The sequence below is a fragment of the Atractosteus spatula genome, chromosome 17 (assembly GCF_055471065.1).
Source record: "Atractosteus spatula isolate fAtrSpa1 chromosome 17, fAtrSpa1.hap1, whole genome shotgun sequence".
Taxonomy (NCBI): Eukaryota; Metazoa; Chordata; class Actinopteri; order Semionotiformes; family Lepisosteidae; genus Atractosteus; species Atractosteus spatula.
Genome location: NC_142722.1, coordinates 8,986,704 through 9,006,369, shown reverse-complemented (window position 1 = coordinate 9,006,369; position 19,666 = coordinate 8,986,704). Strand labels below are relative to the sequence as shown.

The 19,666-nt window shown below is 38.2% G+C and overlaps 1 protein-coding gene across 3 annotated transcripts; it reads right to left on the bottom strand.

Annotated features, from left to right (window-relative positions):
• Window positions 1–292: 292 nt before the first annotated feature.
• On the bottom strand, window positions 293–19,030 carry LOC148819005 (uncharacterized). Of its 3 annotated transcripts, none has more exons than XM_088935985.1 (12): window positions 18,816–19,030; window positions 14,780–14,891; window positions 13,085–13,178; window positions 11,161–11,215; window positions 7,041–7,197; window positions 6,580–6,740; window positions 6,146–6,244; window positions 5,463–5,608; window positions 5,110–5,281; window positions 4,178–4,290; window positions 3,984–4,071; window positions 293–3,307 (listed from the first exon to the last, which is right to left on the bottom strand). In XM_088935985.1, exons 3-12 carry the CDS (start codon window positions 13,174–13,176, stop codon window positions 3,251–3,253), a joined length of 1,140 nt encoding a protein of 379 aa, XP_088792111.1. In that variant the 5' UTR covers window positions 13,177–13,178; window positions 14,780–14,891; window positions 18,816–19,030; the 3' UTR covers window positions 293–3,250. The 3 variants fall into 3 exon arrangements, with proteins under 3 accessions (XP_088792111.1, XP_088792109.1, XP_088792110.1); XM_088935983.1 differs by having other exon boundaries at window positions 7,041–7,181; XM_088935984.1 differs by having other exon boundaries at window positions 293–3,304; window positions 7,041–7,181.
• Between the last annotated feature and the right edge of the window lie 636 nt (window positions 19,031–19,666).

Genomic DNA, 19,666 nt, shown 5'->3' with positions numbered 1-19,666 from the left:
GTTCAAGGTTTAAAACATGTTTTGCAAAACCCAAGTGTGCTTTTAAATAGTACAAAGTGCATAGAGAGCCAAAGGGTACAAATTTAAGTTTAATAACCTGATATTTGAGAATACAAGAAAAACTAGGCAAAAGGTTTCCTTTTAAATTCTGGAAAAGATAAAGGGCCAATGTGAAATGGTAGAAGCAAAAAGTGCAATTAGTTTGGAAAGACAAAGGCAACAATGGTAAATGTTGTAACACAGCATTCCAATATTAGCAACTGCGAGAAAGACAGCCTAGATCCGTGAAAATGTCACAAAAATGTTTCAAAAGATTTATTATAAAAGTCTGAAAAATGTATACAAACATATATAACCATAGAAAGATTCATTTGCTTTTATAACTTTAAACAAAAAAGCAAACTATCCTATAACCAACCACTTCATCAATGACTGGTCTTCTAATCACTAGGCAGATCTTTAATGTTCAGGCAACAATAAGTTAAATCAGAATTTATATAAGTAATTTAAAATAAAGTTTAAAAATAGATAAATTATTCAAATAGTTCCCATCTAGCAGACATAACGTTTGAGAACAAAACAGCAAAACCCCTTGAGGCAGTTAATGGTAAGTTTCAAGACAATTACAGGTTCACAGACATACTGTATTAAAAGTTGTTTGCTCTGACTCATCTGGGTCTTGGACACTTGAACACTATTGTAAACATAGTAGGTGTACACCATTAAAGGCTTTAGATTGACAAAAAACGGAAACAGGGAATATATCACACAGCCATGGAAGAGGTAATTGGTTACTTCAGTCACATTATTACTGCACACTTCAAAGAAAACCGACATTTTGAGGAAAAAAAAACGTTTCTTCTGCAAGTCCAAGCTGTCACGAGCAAGGCTTCAGTTGGAAAAAGTCAAAACAATGCACTGACTCTTGGGAAAAAATAAAATGACAGGAGGGTTCTTAAACAGTGTCTGGTAACACTGAGACATTCATATCCTTTAAACTCTTAAACGATGTAAATGTCATTTTTTTTCTGATAACAACGTGTCCATTCAAGTGACCATCATGATAATCAATACTTATTCCTAGAAAGGACTGTGGCAAAATTTGTTTGTTTTTTTTTGCTAGTAGTTTATTAATACAAAAGCATCATAACATACAATTTCATTAAAGACATTGTATGGTTTTGTATCCTGCTTTTCTGGCACAATAACAAACTCCCCATGATGTTAATGAAAAAAACCTGATTTGAAGATGACAATTCAGATAGTAGGATACATAACAGACTGGTCCAAACTGGTGGATGAGCAACACAGAGTGTCTGAGTTTCCTGTAAGTAAGTCCCGCTGTAATGGAAAACCTGTTTAATTGCATAAAGACCTGTAAAATCCTGTATAAAACCCTGAATTGAATTAGATATTTTTGCATGAGAAAAAAGAAATGTTAGTCTGCACTGTGGAAAAAAGTACTGGCCACTGAGAAACATAATGTTGTGCCGTTTTCCTATACAGTAGCTGCAGTCATGATTCCTTCTGATGAAAATAAAGAACTAGATCAAAATAATACAAAAAATACAAATTCTGGAAAGATTTATAAAGACTTGTCGGGATGACAGAGAAGGTAGAGCTAAACACCGGAAGAAGTCTCCGTAGCTACGTCGTTTCTTTTCTTCTCTTTTCAGTGTGGAATAGACCTTTACTTGTTCCTTCGCAGCCTACGCATGCTGACACAGCTCCCTACTGGAACTACCAAGACACCATATATCTAATTAGTGGTCAGGACTGGATCTATGCAAAAGCTCTTGAAAGCTTTCCCTACATTTAAAATCAAAACCACACAATAGGCATTTCAAAGAAAAAAAGCTGCTCAGTTAAAAGGCAGGATCTCAGGGTATTAATGACTCTGTTTCATGAACCTCTGTTTCATGCTTTAGGTTAGCATACTTTCACAACATAGGAGGAAACATCAAAATATAAACTCCAACTAAATCAAAGATTATAGCTATTCAATAAATCACATTGTTCTCACAGTCAACATAAATGCTACATCACATGAAAGTTTCACAAAGGTTATTTTAAGAATGCCCAGTAGCACATCTTGCTCGTCTCCATACTGTAGCGCAACGAGGAGAGATGAGAGAAACGAGGTACACTGCAATCCTTCAAACTGGCTGATGCATTCAAGAGTAAACTGAAAAGAAGTACCACAGACTGTCTTGAATTAATTAAATCCATTAATTCATTTTGAGTTTGCAATGCTTGCTTTTATTTTTGTTTAAAAAAACCGTGAAACTCCTTTCTTTTCCTTTAGTAGTCAGGTTTCTAGTTTCTAGTAGTCTCATTTTGTTCATCATCTCCTGAACAGTGTTTTATTATCATATTACTGTTTCTCTCATTCAGTTTCACATGCTTATTGTTAGTTTGGAAGTCACACCTTGTAAGAAACTATGCCAAGCCTTTATTAATAATTGTTGACTTCCATCCATCCATAAGGCACTTCGGTATCTCACTATTTTTACTGAGAACATATACCTATAACAAATAGGTACCCTGTATATTATTAATTCATGTTTTTCTGTTTGTGCTTTGGAATGAATAGTGTTATTTGCAAAGCAGGGAAATTCCAAAGCTAATTTCAACAAAACAATGTGTGTGTTGTCCATTAAACAGCAGCCCAGCCTAGAGTAGGTGTATTAAGATTTCCACATTGAGGAAATTCCAGGAATAATCACAACTTCCAGGCAGCTGTCCACTGCAGCCTCAAGACTTGGCATCCTGTGGATTCAGCGTCTTTTTACAAGAAGAATCTCTATTAGGGTGTTGTGGTGGCTCCATGGCTAAGGATCTGCGCCTGTGGCTGGAAGGTTGCTGGTTCGTATCCCACAGCCGGCAGAGGAATCCTACTCCGTTGGGCCCCTGAGCAAGGTCCTTAACCCCAACTGCTCCAGGGGGGCCGTAGAAATGGCTCACCCTGCGCTCTGACCCCAAGCTTCTCTCCCTGTCTGTGTGTCTCAAGGAGAGCAAGTTGGGGTATGTGAAAAGACAAATTCCTAATAGAAGAAATTGTATATGGCCAATAAAGTGATCTTCTCTTATATAGCTTACATTATTTAACAATTTAAACCAAAGATAAAAAAAAATCTATATCATACTAAAATGCTACATTTGATTTAACATAAATAATTACTTGCTTGTTCATCTGTAGAGCTCAAGTGCTTTTTGATCATCCTCTTCAGGAGTTGGCTGAGGTGCATGTCTAGCCCAGGTCATAATCTGCAGCACACTGACGCAGATACTCGCCATAAAGCTGCTTCTGGTTAAAAAAAAATGAGAGCAGTGAAAACCAGCAGTGGGGAAGATTAAGCATTGTTGTTTAAGCATGCAGAGTCTAAGAACAGACAATTTTGGCAAATCTGAACAAGTTGTTCAGCAATTTTAGCTTAGGTATTTGTATGAATGTGGTTATGCAGCAGCAAATACAGACTATAAGCTTTGAGACAGAATAATTAATATGCTCTGCAGGAAAATGCACTTCGTTTTTCATCTGTATGGTCCAGTTATTTTTCTACACTTCATAAGTAATACACATTAAAATGTAGTACATGTATGAAAACTTTTATTTTAATAAAAAAACTTTTATTTGAATATCATTGCATATTCATCTCTTGGTCATCCACCCCCTTCCACAACCCTTCCACTGTTCTCTGTTATTAGTCGATTAGCCATCTCTGCCTGAGTCGATTTATCTTCATCGTCTGCTGCTTGTCCAAACTCACACCTCATTGGAGGGACACACTACCAGTGTACATCGAGACTGTCCAATCCCTAACCACGTACTGTACCAACACCTCCTGAAAATTCAACCATTCAGATGATACATGTGACCTTTTGACTTTCCATTTGGCCTACGTTCAATCTTTACACGTACTGTAATACATTTCGTTAAGGCCATACAGGATCAGATGATGAATAATGTCAGTAAAAATTACCTTCTTCTGCTTCACGACATCCTGTAGGTAACTACTATAGTCTAGAAGGCACCTCTTCTCTCTCTTCGTGAGGGTCCGGTTTGGCTTGCTGTGAAGGGGCAGGCCACACAACAGATTACATGAGATTCTTGTTCCCAAGCAAAAATAGACCTCACTCATCAAACTGCATTATAGACAGAAAAACGTTTGCTTACCCTGCATGATATTTTGCCAAGTAAATACAAAGGTAAGAGAGGGCTCCTAATATTAATATAAATAAAATCCGGCTCTCTTCTGGTATCCAGTCCCACAGAGTCAACATCAAGCCCTATTGATACAGACAGAAAAGAGCTTCTTAACAGGACATTCTCCACTCAAAAGCAATGAATTATTTAAAAACAGACAAGTATTGTTTTTAAATAAACACACCATGTTAATTTTAGATTACATATTCCAAATGTATCTGACTCCTGCCTCATTAAAATATTTAAAATGAAGTCAGATATTCACCTACTGAAAAAATAACATACAGATTTTTCAAACTGAAGACTTGAACTAAATGAAATGAACCTGTAGCACTGACATATCTTCTGAATTCTCTGTATGACCCATTTCTTCTTCTTCACTATAAAATACTTGTTTCAGAAAACAGTAGCATATTTCTCTAAGGAATTTTCAAAATCTAACTGCATGTCCATTTTTATCTGCTGTTACAGTTCATCTCCCCCCAGACTGTGAAAGCAGAATAATACAAAAGAAAGGGAACAAAGCATTCTTAATTAATGAATGTTGTCAGTGCTTGTTAAACTGATGTTACTTTATATGGGAGATAACTGATAAGCAAGGAAATTAAGTTACAGTAATAAAAACATGGCAACTCAGATATCACACTAGATGTTAGATTGTAAGCAGGGACTTTGCCATATTCTTGCTTTGGTATTAAAAGCTTTATTGGATTTTGAATTAATGACAAAGAAGGACAAGAGAGAACATGGTAAAAAGCAGAACGGAGAAAAATAAATACAATAAGAAACAAAATTTTGTTCACTACTGCAGCTGGCGTGATAATGCCCAATCAAAAGCCAACAGAATTTGACATTTCCATGTACTGTACTTACATACTGTAACCTGTTTGTGAGACACATACCGTACTTATGGAGAGAATGCTGGCCATACCCTCACCAATCACTGCCTCTATAGCCTCTCTGGCCAAAATGTTCAGCACAAAGCTGAAGATGAAAAACAAAGGTAACAGAACCCCCAGTGTGCAAAACAGGAGAGAGTGAAGGCAAGCTCTTTTATTGTAGCTCTTGATTTCTCTGGAAAGAAGAGAAAAACAATAAGAAGCACAATAACCAGCATTGTTAGGCCTTGTTGAGGTCTTTTAAACTGAAGATGGTACAAAAAATAAAATACCTAAAAGAAATAAAGGTTAAGAGAAAAAACAAATTATCAGGGATACACAAACAGCACAGAAGGTGAATTTAAAGTCTAGCATACCTGTCTTGTACAAATTTATTGCTGATTGTGTTGGATATCAGGTCACAGTCCTTCTCCAGTTGGTCCAGGGTTTTCTGGACAGCCTGGTTAATGGTCTTCTCAATTGTTTGGCACATTCCATCAATATGGTTCGCACACCGGGTGGACTGGAACGAGTTGAAAAAAACAAACAATTAAGCTGAATCCCTAGCATGGTCAGCTACATTTGTCCATTGTTATTAATTGATTTTGGACTAAAACAAGCTTTTAGACAGAAAATGAGTAACTTTCATGTCAGGTGTTAAAAGTTTAAGTGAAGTGATAGTTAAGCATCCAGGATTATTTTATTATGCTAGTGACGCTTCGTCAGGGGGTGGCAAGCGCTATAATTTTTTTGTACTTTTTTACCATATTTGGATTACATTATTATATTACTATACGACTTAATTTCAGTTTTTTATCATTGTGGTATTGTCCTAATCACTTTGCTTTCGGCTAGGTGTCATTACATATCAGTTTGCTTTCATGACATCTATCCGAAAAAGCCTTGTACCCAGAACCCCTCCCCCCATTTCTCCCAGATATGAGGTAGTTTAGTGTACATTGAACCAGGCAAAGAAAAAAAGAAAAACTCTTATCGAAAATCCAAATAAAGAAATACAGCCTAAGCACTCACTACACTCTCTCAATGTGAACCGACTTACCCTCTGTGGATTGGGTATGTAGATTGTGGGCATTTCAAATCCACATTTGTTTAGACCGGGTCTTCGGCAAAGCTCCTGAACTATCTGCATCATCACTCTCTGTAAGGAAACGGAGAAGAGCAATTTCTAGTCAGAGGGTATAAGATATTTCCTGTTAATACACAAGCAGAAATGGCTCAGTTTCCCAGTTGTTTAGGATAATGTGTAATTCAATGCACAATGGAAGGAAAATTTCCCTGTAATGTGACTGTGCAGAACTTTCATATTCTCAGAAACACCACAGCGGAAAATTTCAAGGCAAGATAAACTGGATATACACAAATGTTACTAGTCTATTTTCATAGTCACAGCATGGCCAAAAAAAGAAAAAGAGGAAAACAAGAAAAAATAGAAGCCAATAAGGAAGCCAGCTTCACCATTCAGGATTGTCTTACCTGCCTGTCTGTCTCATGGCCAGCCTCATCAGCTTTACTGAGGTAGAATCGCAATTTATCCCCACAGCTCTCGTTGAGCTTCTCCACGATATTCAGAGTGCGCTTGCACAGGGCCTGACCCATTGGGTCAAAGAAAACGAAGATGAGGTCAGCTTGCTCCCCTATACAAAAAGACAAATAATGCATCACACAGGATATTCCATTTTCTTAAAGAAAATGTTTTTTAATCTTATTTGAAAACTCTAGACAGTTCTGCTTAAGTATTGTATTCTTTTTCAGAATAATGTTTTCTTTAACAATATTTTGGGCATCTTCAGATATAATGCACATCTCAAAAGCAACTATAATGAAATCGAAAACAAGTGCTGTGCCCTGCATTTCCTAAAGCTGGAATATTGTGGCTAAATAACTTCCCAATAACTGCTTATTAAACCATCATTTTAAAGGACAGCAAGACTTACCAAACCATATCATGGCACTGTTCACATCAAAGGGGTACTTCATATCACCATCCACCAAGCCCGGAGTGTCGACAAACGTCACCAAGCTAAATTTCTTCTGCTTGGAAGTGGAGATCTCAGCAGAGAGGTAATCGGAGACACCTAGAAGATATATAAACTGCATGCATACATAAAAGTGTGGTTTGCATGTGCCACAGGTTTGACATCAGATGGTCTCCACTAAACATGGTACACATTTACCACACTTTAAGAGCAATGTGTCCTATTGTTTGTGTTTATTATGCTAATTTTTTCCCAATGGTTGCCATAATATGAATATTCTAAGGGAACAATGCTAGGTGCTTCTTGTCCTATTCAAACTGCACGTGTTCCTTCACTTTGCAAGTAATTTCAATTGGAACCTGTATGCTCTAGCATTTCTATTCACCAGCATAAAAGGGCATTGTTAATGTAGCTGGTGACAGCTTCTAATTAAAAAAACAGTTCAGTTCAAAACAGTTGCCTCTACTATACACTGTACAGACATCCAGCTCAGAGGAACTGTCAGTCTTTGCACCAGTTCTGTTGTCATGGTCACCCACAACAGCTCTTCAACTGGCAGCTTTACATGGACAAAAAAATAAAGCTAGCCAGTGAAGAACGACTGTGGAGTAACTCTCCATCATGTACAATCATGAGTACAACGGCTCCAATAAATAGAACAAGAAGTAAGAGTATTGGAATGACACTGATTTCTTTAAACATTTTTTCATTTTTGTAACCCACACATGTTTAATATACTCAAACCCTTTGACTGCAGCTGTCCACAGGCATTGATATTCATTACAGGCACTCCTTTTATTGTCACAGTGAGCCCTTCTTGAAAAGACTATCAGCTGTTGAACTGCATCATCAATTTCTCTGATACAAAAGCATCCGACAAATTTCTGTCACCAATCTCTGAATCAAATGAATGGTTTAATATGTGTAGAACCTCCCAGCAAGGTTACCAAACAAAATTTAATATCCGCTTCAAACTCATGCTCAGAGATTTACTGCCATTACACTTGGGTAGAGGACATTAACTCTTCTCCTGCCAGTCCAAGCACCTGGCTCATTTCAAAGGGGAACTGCAATGCTATTGCAAAGAATCAGCACTGAGGAGTGCAATTTAAATTGCAATAAAAGTAAAATATGCTCAGCGACTTGTAAAGCCTCCAATTTACATCACATAACAGACTAAATTTCCAGGTAAGCCCAGCACCATGTTCCGTGACTCAGAAAGAGGCAATAAAACTTCCAGTGACGTGACACAGCTCTATTACATTGTAAAGAAGTAAGCTTGTGAATACATCTCTTAATCCAATAGAAATATTGCTAACAATTTCGAGAATTTTTCCAACAAATACTACTTACTTGTTAACTCTGCATGCGGATCACGTTGGAATTTCTGAAAGGTGAAATGTCTACTACACAACCTCTACTTATTCACTTGTACAGTACATCACATTACATTAGTCATTATGGTAAGGACGAGTGAGCAGGAAGAGCCACTTCATGTGGCAGTTCGTGGGAACTGTCATTGTCACCCATGGCGAGACCAGGGGTTTGCAACAACACAGCGATTTACAGCACTTTCACAAAGTTCACGATTTTGTGCTTAATTTGGAATTTGGATTTTTTTTTCTTGACTGTCAATGAATTTATTTTGTTACTGTCATTTAATTACTGGTCTGAGAAACTGGGGCTTCAGCTCCCCTTTTCTAGAAAGATATCTGGGATGGCAGTAGCTTACAAAATGCAAATGGTCAATGGTGGATTAAAGTAAAGGTGGTTTTCCAGGAAAATGCCATATCAAGTTGGATCTTTTGCAGGACAGAGATACTGACAATAAACTAAATGAAGATCTACTGTATGTATGACACAGACTTGAAGTTGTACTTACTAATTCAAATTGGCTCCTAATTTTACCTAAAGCAATTTACATTTTCATACAATTATACAGCTGACTAACTGGAACAATTCAAGTGAAGAGGTGCAGTACAACAACAGTCTCTTGCCTTGGGATTTGAACCATGTATGAGTCCAGAACCCTAACTACAGTACTACTCCACATGGTTGCCTTTAAGTAAATGAGCATTAACTTCCTGTCTCCTGAGTCTACCAAAGTGAAAGTCGGTCAACCCCAAATGCAAACTGCTTCAATAAAGAATTTGGACTTGACACAAAATTGTAATTTTGCTTTTTTGTTTTTCACCTGTACTTCATAGAAAGACCCTTTTGACATCTGTTTTTGTCTAATCTTTTGAGACAGATCATTCATCAGCTTTTTAGGTATTAATCTTATTCTAGGATGCTTCTATTGTTCAAATAAGATATTCTGACCCGAATTCATCCTTCAGCAAATTCCTATTTGTTGGATATTTAATATCAGAATTAAAGTAATGACGTATAGACATTTTTTTTAAAAATAAGCAGTGTGCTGAGTCATAATCGCCTTCCTTTCAGATTCACATTCTGTTTATAAGAGCTTTTATTTGCGTCATCCCTTTGTGCTCCATTTATTAACTCTGTATTGTCAACACTGTGAACAAATGACATCAGATCACTACAAATAATCCATGTATAATCCATGTATGAAAAACGCCACTACAAAGCAAAAAGCCTTGCAATGATAAATACTGTATATACACATACTGTATCAGAAGTAAATAAGGCTAGACTCAAGGAGGTAGAAAGGTGATGTTTTCTTTATGCCACCTGCATAAAACTATAAGATTAAGACATATTTAAAAGTCATTTTCTGTCAGATTTTAACTCCTTCCCAGTTAATTATCACCACCTAATAAGCCAAACACTTTGTGGACCAGGTCCACATCTTTCGAACTGAGGTGTCATTTCAGAGCAATGTCTATAGAGAAAAAACTCCAGCCCTCTCCAGCATTTTTCTCAACTCCCACCTTTTATTACTTGTGGGAGTGACTCACACGCTCACATATCTGTACTGAAGGATCCCAGGCATCTTACAGACCCTGAAAAAGAAACTGCTTTGTCATGAGGAATAATAGTTCCCAACTTCTAGATAATCTCATAAACAGCTCTGGGATTTCTGGAAAAGGTACAAAACCTGCTACTGTTAAACAAAGCATTTAGAATTATTTGCATACAGTCTGATTAGAAATAGTGCCAACAGTTCTACAGCAAAGCAGGGGCAAAAACTACACCTGCTGCTATTGCTTCAGGCATTCTTAAGCATATAACAGCTTACTGTAGTTGAAAAGAATCTCGAAATTCAAAACTGAAACAGTTGTAAGACAACACTGCCCATTATTTGTTTTCGGTGAGAAAAAGTAAAAGAAATAAATATTACCAGACAATGCGAGACAGATAATTCATGTTCATTAAAAGGTCTGGATTTTCAAGCTTTTACCTAGAGAATGACAAACTATGACTCACAGAATTGCTTTCATCGTTGGCATGAACTGTCATAGCTCAAAAACAAGTAAGACTGCTGCAGGTACACAGGAATGCAAATATTCATTTTGTGCACACAAAATGTGGGTAATGAATGGACAGTGCTCTAGACATGATAGTTTATATGGTGTTCTTTTCCAATTCCATTTTAATTTTGTAGATTTGGACACACAGCAAAACACCTTACATCAACTGCAGATTATTCTATAATGCTTTAAAACAAAAAAGATAACATTTACATTTTTGTACACATCCGCTAGATATTTTGAGTTATTTCCAAACCGTTTGCATTTCCCAAAAAAATGGGTTTGACAGAAAGATTAAGGTTTTTAATCTCGGCTGTAATTTCACTGCCTAAATCTCAAGATTTGTGACTTTTCTGTAAAGTAATTTTAATTTACATCACTTATTGATATGGCATTTGTAGGAAATCTCCTCTTAGAATATTTGCATACTTGGCTGAGTCAGATAGAGATCATTTAATTAAGTAAAACCACTATATTAAATATAAAGACATCAGGAGCATGATTAACTCTATATTATTACCCAGTATCTATGAAAACAGAAAATATATATATACTGTACACATATAGCCAGAGGGGAAAAACTACAGCAATGGTAGAAAGACAGCTATATCTTATGATTGGCTTCCTAAAAAACTACCTACCTTCAAACTCCAGAAGAGGTCGGAAATGAGGGTAGAGATGAAGCGTTGCATTACCCTGGACAGAGACAGTAAAACAGGAAAAACACTGTAAAAAATGTACGTTAAGGATTTAGGAGAGTCACCAAATAGTCTACTTTCTTTTCTGTAACCTGGCAGGCACGCTTGAAATCTATGTCTGGATTTTTAGCAGTGGAGCTAAGCTGAGCCGGCCAGCTAAGCCGTCCCTGTATATAGAAGATAATCCTCTCGGTCCAGGTCCTGGGTGTAATTACATTATTCATCTTCATCTCCTTTACTCGTGCCTCAACAAACTGTCTGACTGGATCTGCTGCAGACAGCAGCCAACGCCTTACCCTTCGCTATAAAGCTCCTCTAAAATATGATGCAAGCTTAGCAACAACCACTCAGGGAGTGTGTGCCATTGGAATAGTTACAGTATATTGCTTCTATAAGCAATAAAGGTATAGTTGGCAGAAAAGAGCTCTCCAGCCTCATTCAAGGAATCTTAAGCATGACATTTCCCTGCAATACTTTAGTTCTGTTGATTCCAGTAAATCGTTGTTTGATTATATGTCATAAATTGACGGTATAGAGAACTCTCTCAAATGAAGTCATCCAAAACGTCACGAGTTCATGATAATTTATGACTCATAGAGGGCAAGCAGAGATAAAGACAAATGGATGATCAACATCACTGAAATAAAGGATGAATGCCAACTACTGTACAGGAACAAGTAATAGGTTTATTCCATGCTGAAAAAAGAAGAAAGAGAACACAACGTTTCGGCCGTGGAGCCTTCTTCAGGTGTCAAACTACTGTACAGTATGTGTAACTACCAACATTTACAGTACTGTATATTAAAATCACTCTGTTCTCGAAAACAAACTAAAATGAATAAACACAACAACACTCTTTTAACCTCTGTAATCCAATAAATTGTTTTGAATACCTCAGTATATCTGAACCTGAGGGGGGAAATTATACAACGGATAATACAGAGGGCAGTTATATGCCATGCTTTACAGAACTGTACTCAGAAATATTGACAAGGAAATAAGTGCTGTACATAAACCTCATGCTCAAAGCTAAACGTGGTGCAGAGAGGAGCCAGAGCACAGGGAACGGGACACTCCATCCTCCAGGAAATATGGAATTTGGAAGAATTAGAATATATTAAGGTACAGCTCCTGAAAGATGAGCACAGCTGCCTTTTTGTACTCTTTGTGCATTATCTTATTACAGTTGTAAAATCTTCCCTCCAGAAAAGGCAGGACACGGGGCTAACAACCAATATAGCTACCTGTTTATAGAGAGATTTGAACCCTTTAAGAGCAGCACAGTGGTGCAGTGGTTAGCATTGCAGCCTCACAGGGCTGGGGCTTGGCCAGGGGTGTATCCTGCCTTGCGGCCGTTGCTTGCTGGGATAGGTTTCTGGCTCCTCCCCCACCCCGACCCCAACCCTGAACTGGATGAGAGTGCAGAAAATGGACAGATGGACTCTTTAATTCACACATTTCTGGTTCAAGCATGGGCTCAGTGGTTGTAATAGGGATCCCTTAAATGATGCGGTGGGGTTTGTCGAGCACAGATGGGTAATTTGCCTAGAGGCAAACAGGGTCACCCCTGGAACTGAACGCGTCCCTGTGTGCTATCAGTGCTGTCAGCAAGTCCTGCATCACTTCTCGCGTTAACGCTCCTTCTGAAGTAGCACTGTAGTGCTTGCAGAGTGGAGTATCTAATAGCCCTGACAGACCGGTGCTGGAATTGCAGAAGTAAACCAAGTGTATTTAACAACCGATGTTTACGAACTAGTTAGGTATAAAAAGAAAAACAAACCAAGTTAAAAGCTGTATGAAACTAAGCCTGAACCTTCTTTAGTTCATTCTGAAATACCATACCCCACTTAAGGAAATGAAGACTTACCGTGAGTGATTCTCGTTTTCGACCACTTGTGACCAAAGTGAAACCTTGAGTTTCAATCGCAACTCCTGTCTTCTGAATGTGCTCTTCCACATACCTGTAATTACAGCCATTTCAGCAGCTGTGATGGGAACTACAGTGCAAGTCACAATAACGAAACAGAATCTGGACCACTGCTTACAGAGTAGCTTCCTGATGCGATATACTGTACAATAATCCCTTGCATAGAAAATCTGCAATCTGAGGGAAAAAGGTCACACTCAAGATACTATTTAAGCCATGAGACTCAAAAGGAAATCAAGTCAGTGCTGCCCTGAGAAAAGAAAGCAGTTCCTTGCTAAACAAGAAATTATTGATGTATGGAATTAGACACCAATGCTACAGTGAGTCAGCATCCACAATGAAGTCCATAAGGAAAGGTCTAAATTAAGTTTCAGGACAATATCATTCAAGCTTTTATCATTTTTAGGTTGTTCTGTACTACAGCTGATAATTTTAATCGGTATATTTTTTTCCCCCCAACTAGTACGCTGAGGAAGGAAACGCAGGAGAATATTGCCTGATTTATAAAAGTATCACAGACAGAATACATTGTGCACATTCTTGCTCTATATAAATTAGAATTTGAAACATTTTCTTTTTTTCTGACAATCCACATACATCCTGGCATCCTTTGCTTTCCATGGATAACCAAGGAAAATCTATTTAGCTGGCCTGTGTCTGCTAAAATGGCGTTAACATCAATCTGCATGACCAAGTCATGAGAGAGATGAAGCATATCTTTCTATGGTTCAGTAAGCTAATCATATCTACAGTCTGGGGGCTAGTGAGGTTCCAAACCCTCCTCAAGCCTTTAAAAAACAGCCTTAATTTAATATATGCTCTTCCAAAAGATAGAGGAAGTTAGACTTTTAATTTTAAGAATATGGAATATGGAAGTCTACCAATTTGTCTTTCAAACCTTCAGATCCACTGTTCAACATAACTCTTGTTTCAGTAGTTCGGTCTGACTCCAATGTGGAGAAGAGGAATAATTTAAATATTGAGTTTTATTTGGGTAACTCACTTGGCTGAGGAGAATGACAACCCATTCAAAAGGATGGGGCTGTTGGACCCCCCAGATCCCTTTAGCGAGGGATCAGCCAGAGAGCTTCTGAAATGGTGAAGATGGAATGGAGAGATGAATTTTATACATAATTAAGCAAAAGTGGGAGTGATGAGGTTTGGATCGCCTCCTGACCTTTTGTTAGGACTGTATTGTTGTTGTTCACATTTATATTGTTCTTTTCATTCCAAAGGAACTTTCATACAAATAGGAGCACACCCACTTCATCCATCACTGTACAGCTGTACAGCTGCACTCCACCTGGGTGATGTTTGTCAGCCATTATGAGTCAACAACTCATACAATTGAAGTAGAAAATTTAGAGATGCAAGACTGTGCAAACCCAGTGTGGAATTTAGCCAGGATACTGGGCTTCTTGTCGACTCTTCCTAAAAGTAAAACAAGAACTGTAATGATCAAATAGTTTGGACTTTGGTTTAATTAGTGAAGCAAGCTTCACGATTGAGTCACTTAAAAGAAATCTTAAAATTTAATTGTGCTTTTCAAGCATTTGTTTTAATGTTTCTAGGTGGTAACAACTCTAGGGGAATGTGCTATTGATGCCTGAAACTCTAGAAAAAAGGTTTGATTACCAGTTAATAAAGGAGCTTTTCCCAGCAGAGTGGTTTCCCATAATCATCACAGTGATTTTCTTGCGGGGAGGCAGCAACCGGAGGCCAAGACTGCTTGCAATCTTTATCAGTCCTGTTAATGTTAAAAACAACAGCCATGAAACAAGTTAGCAATCACAAAAGGTAACTTAGGTAGCTAATTTGAACAATAACATTATATGGAATTTGTGAAATCATGGCAAGGAGTGTTGTGCAGATTCTGAAACCACTGAACAAAAACATGTAGTAGCCACCACATTTATTCATGAGCTTGATGACCCATGACAAAAAGATGACTTAGCATGGAAATCTGGGAACATATTCAATATTCATCAATACAGATAAAATTAAAACTGAACATTGTGTATTGCACTTAGCAATCGAATCCATCTCATTCAAAGTGCACGGTCTGCAAGCTTTCCTTTGTAGGAATGAAAAAAGAAGTGCTTTTCTGAGTTCCATTACGCAGTTTTTCTTTAACTTTTTGAGTCAGGTTGCAGCGAAATCATTATTCAACCTATTTCACTCATCGTGGTTGAAAAAATGATAATTTCACAAATTAATACATACACGCCTTTCATAGGATTTGACAATCTTATAACAAAATATTCAACATGTCTACATGTAACATGGGGGCAGAGACTTGTTGGAACCTGTACGCCCTGCTCACTATAAATCTTGTAGTGTGAGCACAATCGAGGCAATAAAGAGTTAAACTACTCATAGAGGAGATGTCTGACCACTCCTCCACGTTGAATGGGATCTTCCTAGATCTGCCCTTGTCTTGTCCTAACAAATGTGCTGCTAGACTCTAGTAGGTTCAGTAGGGGGACTCCACATCAGTTCGGACTTCATAATGTTGGGTCTAACAAAGTCTGATCATCATCTCACAGATGGTGGCCTCCCAACATGGTCTCCTCAGCCAAGCACAGACACCAAATGTCTGAACCAGAGGCTGTGATGAACTTTCAAGGAAACCGATTTTCTAGGCTCTCATAACCATCGAGCCATTGAGGCAAGATTTATTTTTGACCAAGCCTGGGTTTCTAAGTTACAGTAGGCATCAGTTTTTGACTGAAACGTCACAGTGAACTGTTGAGTCCCCCTGTCCCTCAGTTATAACTAAGATACCAGGGCCAGAGAATACAACACAGCCCTAAAGCAGGACGCTTCTGGGAATTTAAATACACACTGAGGGCCCCCACAAAAAAGTATAAGGTTTGATCTGCAAAGTCTTTCTCCTAGGCGAGCTCAATTAAGCCCTATCCAGTCTCAGAGAAAACCTGCAAAAGGGCACTTGTCTCTTTCACTTGTAATCCTTTAACTCCAGTTTCAAAACAAAATACAAAAAAGGAAAATGGTACTGACAAATTATTTGATAAATAAAATGACCAACAAAGATCCAATAATTGTATCAGTCTCATCAGTCTCACAAAAAAGGGAAGAACATCCCAATTCTTGTGCATCATTCTACAGCCCACATTTGTAATGTTTTGGCTATTGTATGGGAACAAGTGTGTGTCACAGCTCAAAATTAAAACAAAAAATATATCTGTTTAGGTTAAACAAATTCAGTTTAACCTCATTCTTTATTCTTTTCCTAAAATGATAAAACAAAACCTTAAGTTATTTTTTCCCCAAAAAGAGCCTAGAACTGCTTTCAAAAGATACTCCTTCTACCAACCTGAGCCAAGTTATTCCTTACATCTCAAAACACACTTTGCCTAATTCCTCAGGTCACAGAGTGCATTTACAATCTCAACTTCCGGATAAGAGTGTCAGTCTACAAGATTAATATCAGATTAAAATACTATACTTAGTCACACAAGTCACTCATATACAAGTTGCATTGAAAGGTTTAAGCACATTTTGTTTCCATTGAAGCGCAGGTGATCCAATGAGCCACAAATAACAAGGTAATCTACTTGGACAGCCTGCTCTTTACTTCTGCTCCTGCTTTGCCTGTTGTCTTGTAAATCCAGCCTACTCTATGTGAGATACAAAGGATGTACTTCCTTCTGGTCTTGGGAGAAAAAAAAACCAGGATTTATTAAAATAATCTATGCATATTTGGAACCTTAAATGGATGATTAAATCCATTCTACACTCCATTCAAAACTTATCTGTTAATAAAAATAAGTCATTCAAACACTTCCTAGAATATGGTGCAGAGTTACTATGCATTGATTAGAATGGTTTTACTCTCCGACTGAATAACCTCGTTTAGGTGTTAAAATATATGGCCAGCAGCCATATAACCTTGCAACTCAGAGGTGTTAGTGGGGCCAGCAGGGGACGCTCACCCTGTGGTCTGTGTGGGTCCTAATGCCCCACTATAGTGACGGGGACACTATACTGTAAAAAGGCGCCGTCCTTCAGATGAGACGTAAAACCATGGTCCTGACTCTGTGGTCATTAAAAATCCCAGGGCATTTGTAGAAAAGAGTAGAGGTGTTACCCCCAGTGTCCTGACCAAATTTCCCATTGGCCCTTACCAATCATGACCTCCTAATAATCCCCATCTATGAATTGGCTTCATTACTCTGTTCTCCTTCCCACTAGTAGCTGGTGTGTGGGGAGCGTACTGACGCACTTTGACTACTGTTGCATCATCCAGGTGGGGCTGCACACTGGTGGTGGAGGGGATCCCCATTACCTGTAAAGTGCTTTGAGTGGAGTGTCCAGAAAAGCGCTACGTAAGTGTAAAATGTTTACATAAGTCTAATCTCAAATTACACTGTGTGCCACAACAGACAGACTAATTTTGATATTGTGGAATATATCATTCTTGAATACTACTTACTGTATAATACTGCCCCATAATCATTACATCTTAGAATACTGCAAAAACATTTTGATGTTTTTGCACAGTTGTTCTCCTGGTAACACTAATATTGTAAAAAGGCTTCATATGATGCTAAATACACATCCACATTTCCATACAAGCATGAAGGAAAGCTTAGTGCACTGCACATTTAAGATAGTGGGGAAGCCTTTTTCCGTTAGGTAATCAGTATCTTCAGAGAGATACTGAATCACTTGAACGAGCCTGAACTTAGGCTTCAGAGAAACTGCTAGATCACTTAGGTCAAAGTCAACTTTCACACTGCATAAAAAAAACCAGAGTCAGGGATCTCCAACATTGGTCTAGAGGTGCAGCACATTTTTAGTCACCATTAAATACAACCTGCTAAACACTGAGCACATTTGTAAAGTATTTATCAATTAATCAAGTAATCTGTTCAATTAAGTGAGTTTTTTTCACCGAGGAATGAGTCGTTCAGAAGATCTCTATATTATACGATATAGTAAAATTCTTTTGTCAGAACAAATTTAATTGTTTCAGGCCTTTGATTTGTTTTTACCTATAAAATGGTTTTACGATTTCCAGGAGCAAGAGACGTTACGTCAGATGTGCAAGAGTATTGCAAGCCATACTTTTCGTCTATCTAACTTTAAAACGCATGAGTAATAACTGCTAGGAACTGATAACTGCTCGCCAGTCCAGCGATGTCGCCCCGGAAAACACGATGTCGTAAACAGAAATAAAACATAAAGCACCACATTTTCCCAACAACAGGCTTTGCTTTAGGAGCACGTCTCACGGTTTAATGAGCACACGTTGGAATTTCTCAAAACTGTAATTCTTTGTTGTGAAAAAAAAACAACCTCACTGAACAGTCATCAGGGACAATGACCTGTTTAAGAAGTCAAGAAAACATTGCTCCTGGTGTGTTCAAAGACAAGCAAAGCTATGGACAAGGATGACAGACAGAAACAGCTTTCTGTTCATCAAGGCCACGGACGACTTTTGTATGCAGCTAAACGCGACTAATCCTTAGCATTTTATTGATCAGAATACTGAATCGTTTTACGTTGCATCGTGACGTTTACAGTAAAGTAATAGTACTGCACTTGTTGTCTAACAGTTCATTGCATAACCAATTTGACCGTGAGAATCGGATACTGTCAGGCTACTGTTACACCCGTTAAACAAACTAGGCTCTTTTTGTTTTACCGTTATCGGCGTCGGTATACAGACTGTGACATTCTTTCAAAATTCGCTCGCCGGGTGAAGATGAAGCTGAATCCAGTGGATTCGCCACCGACCTAGGCTTAGGTTTAGCTCTACCGCCGAACATGATGCAAAGTAGCCCAGAACCAGAATATAGCAGAAGCAACAGCAACAGGAACTAAATACAGTGTTGCACCCACCAAACCTCACCCAGTCGTGCATTTGAAAGCGATCAAACCAGAGTTGAGATGGGCTTGCAGTGCCCCCCCACGGAATGAATACAGAATGCAACTTTGCAAGTTGCAGCGCTGTAGTGCAATTCTCGCGTTTGGAGTTTCATAGAACACCAGTGTTTTTTTGACGATTTAATTTTCAACCGTTTTTTATAAGTACTATTACTTTAACAGCTGGATTGGGTCACATAATTTGTGAAATATGCCATGGGCTGCGGGTGTGTACCTTGTCAAGAGCAGTCGTTATATCTAGTCCAGAAGCTCACACGATACCCTGCATCACTGCCTGAAGATCTTAATTCTGCGGCACGAAACACCTTAAATTAATTCAGCCCTTTAAATGTTCAGGCCTGTTGTAAAACACAAGATACCACGTTTGCATAAACGGTCTAGTTAAGGGGAAAATCCATATTTAAATAAGAAATATACGTAAAGTATCTTCGGATTCCAGACCAAAAACTCGTAACTATGATGAGGGATCATTAAGGTTGCGGAGGTTGTCAGACATTCAATGTCATTACTGTACCACAAGCTCATTGCCTGGGGGGCCCCCAGAGATTCATTTTCTCCAACTGAATTTTCATTTTCCTCTCCTCCGTGCCTAGATGTTCAGCTATTACT

Bases quoted from the DNA above. Each gene is read 5' to 3' on its own strand.
- LOC148819005 (XM_088935983.1), bottom strand. From the start codon at position 18,939: ATGTTCGGCGGTAGAGCTAAACCTAAGCCTAGGTCGGTGGCGAATCCA. The intron at 7,182-11,160 runs GTAGGTAGTTTT...TATATCTTCTAG, and splicing joins ACCTCTTCTGGAGTTTGAAG to GTGTCTCCGATTACCTCTCT. The intron at 5,282-5,462 runs GTATGCTAGACT...TCTTCTTTCCAG, and splicing joins AATAAATTTGTACAAGACAG to AGAAATCAAGAGCTACAATA.